Raw genomic sequence first — 9,288 nt, forward strand, 5'->3', positions numbered from 1 at the left:
TTAAGGTAAGAGTTTTCAAGGATGTTGTTACTAAAATTTCATTAATGTAATTATGTATCATTAACTATAAACAACAAAGATATATTACTGGGAAAAGTGTGTATGAACTAGATGGAGACATTAATGAGTAACAACTTTCCATGTCAGTAAAAATGAGAGGGTCAGAAAGGGACTGAAATAAATGAAGTAATATAAAAAGTAGCTTTGCAGTAAAAGAAGGATGCTTTCAGGCATAATGAGGCTTTGTAAAATAAGAAGCCATTGGGAAATACTCTGGTGCCAGGCAATTCAATTAGCTTGATGTTTTGTACTACTGTCATAAAGGAGCTAAAGGTAACATCTAGAAAATTGGTCCTCTTTTTATTCATATATGTACTCTAATTAGCTGTACTTAAAGCAGAACTCTGGAACTTGTTTTAAAATACTTTGTTGCTCAGAGAGTACCTGACATAATCTGATGTACATTGTGTTTGTAGTATAGGAACAGCAAAATTATTTATTCCATCGAGTTTGCTGTGGATGCATCTCAATAAATACAAAAAAAGAAGTGGGACTTGTAAGCCTGAGGATATATATGTAACTATCTTTTTAGAATACAACTGTTAGAATACAACTATTTTGCTTGGTTTTTTTACAGAGATTTCCCTTCCAATAAAGGAGGAACCATCTCCCATTTCTAAAATGAGACCAGTAACAGCCAACATCACTACAATGCCAGTGAATACAGTGATATCCCGCCCACCCCCACAAATCCAAATGGCCCCTCCTCCAGGGTCCTTGGAACCAACAACCAACTTGTCTATAAGTTTGGAAAACCAACTTGAAGCCCTGCTGGATGGAACTTTACCATCAGGTAATGAAATTCCTCAACTGACAAGCAGTAATGAGGACAGAGAGCCATTTTCTTTAATTGAAGACCTCCAGAATGATCTGCTTAATCACTCCAGCATTTTAGATCACTCTCATTCACCCATGGAAACATCTGACCCACAGTTTACCCCTAATAATTCTTGTCTGTCTCTTGACCTTCCTGATACAAATTTGGACAATATGGAGTGGCTCGACATTACAATGCCCAGCTCCTCATCTGGACTCACTCCTCTCAGTTCTACTGCCCCCAGTGTGTTTTCCACTGACTTTCTAGATCCACAAGACCTACAGTTGCACTGGGATTAAGCTGTAGCAAATGAGACCACAGCCTGCAAGTCTCCTTACAGCAGAGATTTGTTGTTATACCATTCTGATTGCAGTTAAGACAGTAATGTTTGGAAGAACAAATGCTTGAATCTAATTCCGTAATGATGTTCAAGTTTACAACAGTGAATTACTTTATGCTCCTATCAGTAATGCAGATCAGGGTCCTATGAAAGCTGTATTTCACAAGTCAAGAAAGGATGCTTGTACTTACTGATGAGAAGTACCCCAAGGTAAATGCATCACAAATATTTAAGAAAGAAGGTATGTCTCTGACTTCATAATGCTTAAATGAGCAACACATCATGGCTAAACTTAGAGGAGAAAAAGTGAGATTTCAACTGTCTGTATTGACACAGTGAGCAAATGTTTGGGGGAGGGGGAGGTATCACTGCACTTCATTGTTCCTGTGGATAGCCTGAGCCAGGTTCAAAATGAATTGTGAGGGCAAAGGCAAGTAGAAGCACTGGCTGGTTCAGTGACATTTCATATATCTAGTCTCTTAATTTGTTCAAGTTGTTTTTATATTTTGGTTTTGTGGTTTTTAAAACTCTTCCCCCATACTTTAATTATGAGGGAAGAATTTAACTACATCCAAAGGGACATTAAACGTAACTTTAAGAACTCCACTGTAGCTATGCCAGGTAATATTGAGAACACTGAATTTTGTAAAGCAATGCTCTGGATTAAATAGCTAGGGTTTATGTGTATATCGGACAGTTATTTGTATACTCTTTTAACTTTGTATAGCTTATTTTTGTGAACAGAGGGGAACAGTGGTCTTCAAACAAGAGATTATTATAATGAAAATCATAAATACCCTAATTTGCTTTGTGTCTAAGGATTTCTGTTAGATCCTTCAATCCAGTATCTCAGCATATTAGAACAATTTAAGGAAGAAGAAAAAGTTTAATTAATGCTGTTGTGCACTATAATCCTGCAAGCATCTCTGCAAGAATCGTCCCAATGCTCTCAATAAAAGATGTTTGTAGGATCAGACTGAGTTGCAGAGGATGGTATTGATAGGACAACCATCATTCCTTAATAAACACTTTATTGAACAACTTTGTCTACCACTACAAAACATCAGGGAAGCTAAACAGAGAAGCTGCTTGGTGAGAATCCTAAATAGCACACACTTATGGAATGTTAAAAAAGGCTGATAAGCAGTATCAGGATGTACACTTTTGTGATAAGAAGGCATATTTCATACATGAAACAGATGAAACAAAAATGAAGCTCTTACCTCACAGCACAGCACATGAATATATTTTTTTTAAACCTTTTTTTTTTTTCCGAGTCTAAGCAGTTGGAAAAGTAAAAAAAAAAAATTCAAATAGAAGTGAAATACTTGGTAATTTTATGGTTGTATCTCAGGAAATAGCTGTTAAATGTTGCCATAGATGAAGTAGGCTGATAATCAAGCATAAAATTTGAATTATTTCCTATTAAAGAATTCCCTATTTACTGAACAACAGAAATGTGATGTTTTCTAGTCTGAAAACTGATCTCATTGCAGATTTACTTCCTCACCACTAATTTTCAAAAATAAGTTTTGTACCAACTAATGGAAAAATACCCTGAAGCTTTTGCTTGCTTCTTAGAGTAGTAATACGTATCCAAGTTTCAAAAAAATAAAAAAACAGAAAGTAGCTGTTAACTATTTAGCAACCTGTATCACATTAAAAAAAATCTAAACAACACAATCATGCTAACATCAGACAAAATACTTTTGTCAGAAAATGTTGTGGAATTAACTGCAAATTTATGTCTCAAGATAAACAATGCAGTCTGATTTACCAATGTTACAGAATTCCACTGGCTTCAGATAAAACAGTGAATTTTATCACTTATTCAGGGTTTAAACTAGTACCATGTGTTTGCATCATATCAGTTATCAGCACTTTAGTTCATTTATATTTTCAATACTTTTACAGACCAGGATTTACTTTAATCTAAAACTAAGAACAGAAAAACAATCTGTGGAGATTTTTGTAAAAAAAGGATGAAGCTGAATGACCTATTTCCTCATTCCTTCTTGCTGTGCCTACAATACTTGAGAACTATATTACATGTGGACTGTCTGCCTTAAATTTTGATGGTATAGGACTCTTCAATAACATTGAAAAAATACATTCAACTTTTTGCATTCCTTTTCATCATATTATCTTGGGAGCTAATACTCTGAGATACTAAGTGCCCTCAGCTGTTGTGAGAGTAAGAGTTAAGGACTCTTGGTCTGATAGGAACAACTTTGAATGAAATTTAGTGTTCTGCAGTACTGTCAGTTTATTATGTGTGATGCAGCAGACATCATATCACATATGTGTGGTTAGAGTTACCCCATTTTGACCCTGCCTTCTAATTAAGTAAGAGGCAAGTAAATTAATTTTGAGAGGACAAATTAACTTACAGCAACTGTACTGTCATTTTTGATATGCATGTAAATAGAGCTTGAAACTGGCAAAGTCATCTTGCTGCAAAATTATTCATATTGGCAGTGTAGAATGTTAACAAATCCATAGGAATCTATGTGCAGAAAAAAACCCAAACAGTTGAGATGTGTTGTTATCAGTACAGTATAGCTTTCTACTTTAAAAGTCTATTTAAAAAAAAATAATTGCAAAATTAAGGGATCATTTTAGTTTTTGAAGTACAAATACTCTAGATTAGGGAATGTGTGATTACTTTTTTGTACATTTCAGAATTATGTGTATTAAACCTTATATATAATGGTTTGCTTTAGACTTTGTTCTGAAATGTGGTATCTTTGCCATAGTTATATATGCCTGTCATGGCAGATACAGGTTTTGCTTAAACTTTCGTGTGTGCATGTTTTACATTACAGTTTTTGTAACAAATACAACACATCTTAGAAATTTATTTGTGACTGTGCAGTTTGACTGTACAGAACTCAATATATTTCTCATTAAGAGAACAGTTGCAAAAGGAATGCATTGGCACTAAATTTGCCATTTAATGGCTGTAATGTATCAGTGGAACACATCCTATCAGATGTGTTGTTAGTAGGTCCTTCAAAGTAATGAAGAAAATCAGTGTGAAAATCAAAAGTTGGTGCTTACACTTCCAGACACAAAGAGAGCTCAGATATGTTTTACAAGGCTGATGTTAATCAAAAGGAGTCACATCCTGCATTTAATATCAAAAAGGTATTTGTTACTGCACTTTTAGTGCCATTCAGCATTAAGGCATGTACGTTTACAAGCAAAATTTTGTTTAATATTATAATAGTAAAGAAGTCATTGTCATAAATTTAGCAGTTCTCTCTGAGAATAAGATGAATTTACAGCAGTTGTTCTCTGCAGAAATTCAGAGTCTAATCCAGCCATGTGGGCTTGCAGAATCAGACCTTTAAAAAGTTAAGGCCACAGCTGTAAGTAATAATCTCTACTTAATACTGAAATTTATTTCCAAAGCATTTCTAAATTCACCAACAGGAGTTATATTCAAGGAAGCAGATGATCTAACCAGAAGCTTCCATATTAAACTTTTATGTTACGTAATCTCAAGCATTCAGATGCCTGAAAAGCGTAGGCACTGTAATTGGAAACCAAACACAAGCTGCTGAACTGCTTTCAAGGCAGACAAAATGCAATCACAGAAAACATTTAACTGGAAGGGCATTATGTAATCAAAACACAGCAAAGCTCAGCGGTGTAAACTATTATTATTTGGATGGCATCTTCAGTGTATTATAAACTTAAAGCAAATTCTATTAAAACTGGAAAAAACAATTCTTCCATTTATCTCTAGTAAATGTTCTGCTAAAACTATTTATATTGTGCTCTACTGAATTCCCTTCTGATAATTTTTAGGCCATACTACAGATGTTTTTTTATGTGAGATACATGACAAGGAGTTACATATAGCATATATATGGCCAATGAAGAGCATTCATTAAAACCTAAAGTAATCTCAAATATTCCTACTATACCATTTTTCTAGGAATAAAGTGCAAAAAAGAGACACATTGTTCCATAGTGTCCAATACTGAACATAACGACTTTTTAAGTTAAAAGTGCATAAATGTATTTGTAGAAATCTAGCCAAAAAAGCCATTCTAGCCGTGAGAGCAAATTCTCAATAAAATGCAGGGAACGGTTAATAACTATATAATCACACTATTTTTATAAAAAATACAGCTCAGATATTCAGAAGACAGCCTAAAATAAATTATAATAATATAAAATTTAAATAGGAACCAAAGCATTGCCATTTATATTGCCAAAGGAGGCACTTTGTATTTTGAAGCATAGGAAATTAAATCCCCCAAAGTATTATCCATACTTTTTTAAAATTAAGGATGTAGATATTTTCAAAGCTGTTTTTGATGTTTAGCAGTACAGATTCATTTCTGTTGTTTGAGGAATTTGTATTAAGTAATAGCACAGGCTTTTTTCCAGATAGGATTTTTCTTCACAGTACTGCTTGCAGTAGAAATAACGCTAACCCTAGTAGGTGTTTCTCTTCTTTTTTTCATAGTCATAATTATGTCTTAGCATCTCATTTTCTGAAAAGAAGAAGACAGACATCTGTCTCTAGGGCCCTCTTTATTTAAGCACTACTTTGCTAAATGCAAATTATGGCAATCAGGGCGTCATTTTATGTATTGCCTTTCTATAAGAAACCATGATGCCTTTGTATTTGCTGTTTGCACCCCTAAAATCAATTCCATATGTTTGAATGCCATATGTTTTGCACATTGTATTGTATATATGTAATGCATACTGTATTTTTATATGTGTACTACATTTATCAAATATTTTGTACATAGTGGCAATATTGTAGCTACTGAGGGAATGTTTGATATTTCAGCATTTTCGCTAAGTGTCTCAAATAAAAAAGGAAAACTGTGTTCATTTGTCCACGCTTACTACTTAAAAGAGAAAAATACCACTAATAATAATCAATAAAAATTCTGACTCCTGTGAGCCGGGAACATTTGGCCTATGTTCGAAGTATCTGTCTCACAAAAAGGAAAAAGAATGAAATTTGAACTTAGACAAACTCCAAAAGAATGATGGTTTGTCTTCAAAATAGGTAGCCAAAATCTATAAGAATAAGAGATTTCCTTGACTGTCAAAGTTAAGGTTTGGACATTTTGGGTTTTGTTTTTTTAAGCAATACTATTATATAACTAATTTTTGTGTTTTCTCAAGAAAAGGCAGGGTAAGAACGCAGATTGTTCCGTACTTTTGTCATTTAAAAAACCCCAAATCCTAACATATACACAAGTGTAACTATCTTACATTAACACACAGGTAAAATACATGTAATACTCTTGAATATATTTTTAATTAAGTGGCTTCATAGAAGTTAAAATACTAAAAACATAGTCAATTGCTTTTTTATATAGCTTATAAGCCATACAGTCCTTATTTTGTAATTTACCCAGGTATTTTCATAATGTGCAGTTTCTGGGATTCAACCAGAAACACCTTATCTATTAACTACTGAAAACCAATCCACTCTTTAAAAAACTTCCAAGAATCCCTATCCTGCCATAGTAGTTTTTAGAAATTAAGAACAGTTTGGAAAGAAGTGCTTTTGACAGGCTACCCAGAACGTAACTGTGTGTTACCTGCACAAACCTAAGAATCTCTGAGTGTATTAAAAGCTGCAGGAACGTATTAGGTAATTTTGGACATCCCCATTCTTCTTCACAAGAGCAAAACACTTTACTTATAAAGTCTCCTGAAGAGGACTTTAGCCTTACATAATACATGCACTGACTGTGTATGAGTGTGTAAGGGTACTGAAGAGATCACTGAACAAGCACTACTTCAAACACATCCCCATCAAAAAGAAAATTTACTAAAACTCAAGATGCTGCGGAAAGTCTTGGGAAAATGCAGTATGATTCTGACATGTGTTTTTGTAAACCACAGAGTCCAGACTCCAGCAAAATTCTCTGAGGATAATCGCTTGGCTTAGTCCACATCTTTTGGTGTTGGCGAGAGGAACACGCTGCAACACTGAAATCATGTATAAAAGCAACAGCAAGGGACACAGGAGGGTATAGTTCAGTTCTGGCTTACAGTGTCAAGGTGAAAAAAGAAAAAAAGAAAAAGAGTTTCTTCCTCCCTGTGAGATTTTTTACAGGGAAGAAAAAAGAGCAACTCAAAGCACAGAATAAACAAGGCACTCCAGAGAGCACCATGTTCCTATTGTGAACCTCTGCTGTCACTGCCCTGGAACAGCCTGGTGGAATGGTTTCACTGAGCTGCTCAGATAAGGCCACAGACAGATCTCTTAGAAAGCTGCCTTTGCCATCAAGCAGGCTGCTGAACATTCCCCATAGTTTAGAGTCAAGTGCAACATTTTGTTCACTTATGCAAATGAACTTCTCAGAGAGAAGTAAAAAAAAAAATTAACATATCATTGCAGGTTACTGGGTGTATTTCACCTCACAGTACAGACTGCTTCTGCTCCTAACTGAGTTACACTGGCACAGATACAGAAATAATCCCCATATAAGTTAATGTGGGCATTTTTATCAGCTACAAAATACTGCAATCCTTTTTTTATATACTAGTCGAATATAACAAGAAAGCAGAGTTTGTATCACATTCTTCTGAACTGAGACTGTCTCTAAATAAAAATGGATTTCTAAAAACAAACAAAAAAACCCACAAGTACAAAGAATAAGGCAATTCTGTGAGAAATTAAGGAATATTTCAGATATACTATAAGGTAAATAATTAGAATATCATTTCTGATACAGACAAGATTACACCCCCTTGCATTCATGACTTTCTTGAATTACAGCAAGGTTTTTCAAGATTTGCAAATTTTATTCTGCTTAGCTTCCATTACAGAACACCTCTCTGCATGCCTTCAGGAGAATGAGCTATGAGATGTTCAATATGTACAAAGTTTCTTTTCATTAGGAAGCTGCTTAATTTAAATATTTACTATTCTACTTCCTTTTGTGGAGGCAGTCCCAATAGTAGATCACCCACCCTTTAAACTCTATTCTACACTGTGTACATCAGAACTTGGCCAACTACAAAACCCACAGAGTATTAAGTAGTACCTATAAAAGTGAACAAATGAAAACTTCAGAATATTTCCTGTTGATTTCATAAAATACCTTTCTTTATGAACGGTAGCAATTCTAAAAGTTTTTAGGCTACATATGCCAGAAACTTACCTTCAGATATTATCCAACACCAAACACAAACATTGCAAAACAGGTGCAGCACTTTTTGCCTGTGTATTTGTGCATTACAGAATTTATAGTTTGAATATGTCAGAGATAAAGCACTTGTTTTGGTTCCAACTAGCAATCAGGGAGTGATTGCTTCACAAAAATCAAGAAATATAAACACATGACCCTCTCTGCTAAACTGTGTTTATATTAGTATTATGATGTAAACACCAAGACATGAAGGACTGATGAAGCTCGGGATCATGCTGAATGAACTTGTTCCACAAGCTGAACCCTGTTTTTTAATAAAACCTGAATATATTAAACCATGTTCTACAAATGGCCACCATCACAATTGTCTTTACTCTGTACAATATTAAATGCTACACACTCGTGCATATTAGCTGGTTGCATGTTATGAAAATGTTGCTAAAGTGACATAGTTGCTAGACTGTTTTTATTGGCTCAAGTCAGCCATGTTTCCTTGACAAGAAAGAGGTCACACGTTTCCACACACTCCCTACTGTATACAAACCCAATGAAACTTTCCTACAAGAGAATCAAAATAACAAAGGAACATCTCAGATGCAACATTCAGAAGGCTTTATGTATCTGAAAATGTTTAGAGTACCTCTAAGAAATGTCTCCCTTCACAGAAAAAATGCATGGAGAGAGGTCTTCAGTCTTCTCTGCAGAACACTCTAGAATGCATGGCATTGTTCTTGAGTCCCTCCAAGAAAACTGTTGATCAAAAGTTAAAATAGTGAATAGAAACATTCATAAAGCTAAGACCAAGTCTAAGCTTAAATAATTGATAACTGAGTAGCATTCCAGCTACCCTGTAGCAAGTCTTGATAAGTTCAATTAAGTAGTTCCACAAATTTCTGTATAAATATGACTTTATTCCTGCATCTCGAGAGTTG

General features: G+C 34.5%; 1 protein-coding gene and 1 long non-coding RNA gene across 8 annotated transcripts in view; one reads left to right on the plus strand and one right to left on the minus strand.

Annotated features, from left to right (window-relative positions):
* The window catches only part of MRTFB (myocardin related transcription factor B), a 69,680-nt gene extending 63,610 nt beyond the window's left edge, over nucleotides 1–6,070 (plus strand). For all 7 annotated transcript variants that reach the window (XM_071761505.1, XM_071761502.1, XM_071761504.1 and 4 more), the window contains one exon: nucleotides 638–6,070. In XM_071761505.1, coding sequence (XP_071617606.1) covers nucleotides 638–1,176 — 539 coding nt within the window. In that variant the 3' untranslated portion in view covers nucleotides 1,177–6,070. The remainder of the gene's footprint in view (nucleotides 1–637) is intronic.
* The window catches only part of LOC139804339 (uncharacterized), a 63,761-nt gene that overhangs the window by 31,521 nt on the left and 22,952 nt on the right, over nucleotides 1–9,288 (minus strand). Inside the window, exon 3 of the long non-coding RNA XR_011729344.1 lies at nucleotides 8,997–9,106. This is a non-coding gene — a long non-coding RNA (uncharacterized lncRNA). The remainder of the gene's footprint in view (nucleotides 1–8,996; nucleotides 9,107–9,288) is intronic.

Source organism: Heliangelus exortis, chromosome 17, assembly GCF_036169615.1.
Source record: "Heliangelus exortis chromosome 17, bHelExo1.hap1, whole genome shotgun sequence".
Classification (NCBI taxonomy): domain Eukaryota; kingdom Metazoa; phylum Chordata; class Aves; order Apodiformes; family Trochilidae; genus Heliangelus; species Heliangelus exortis.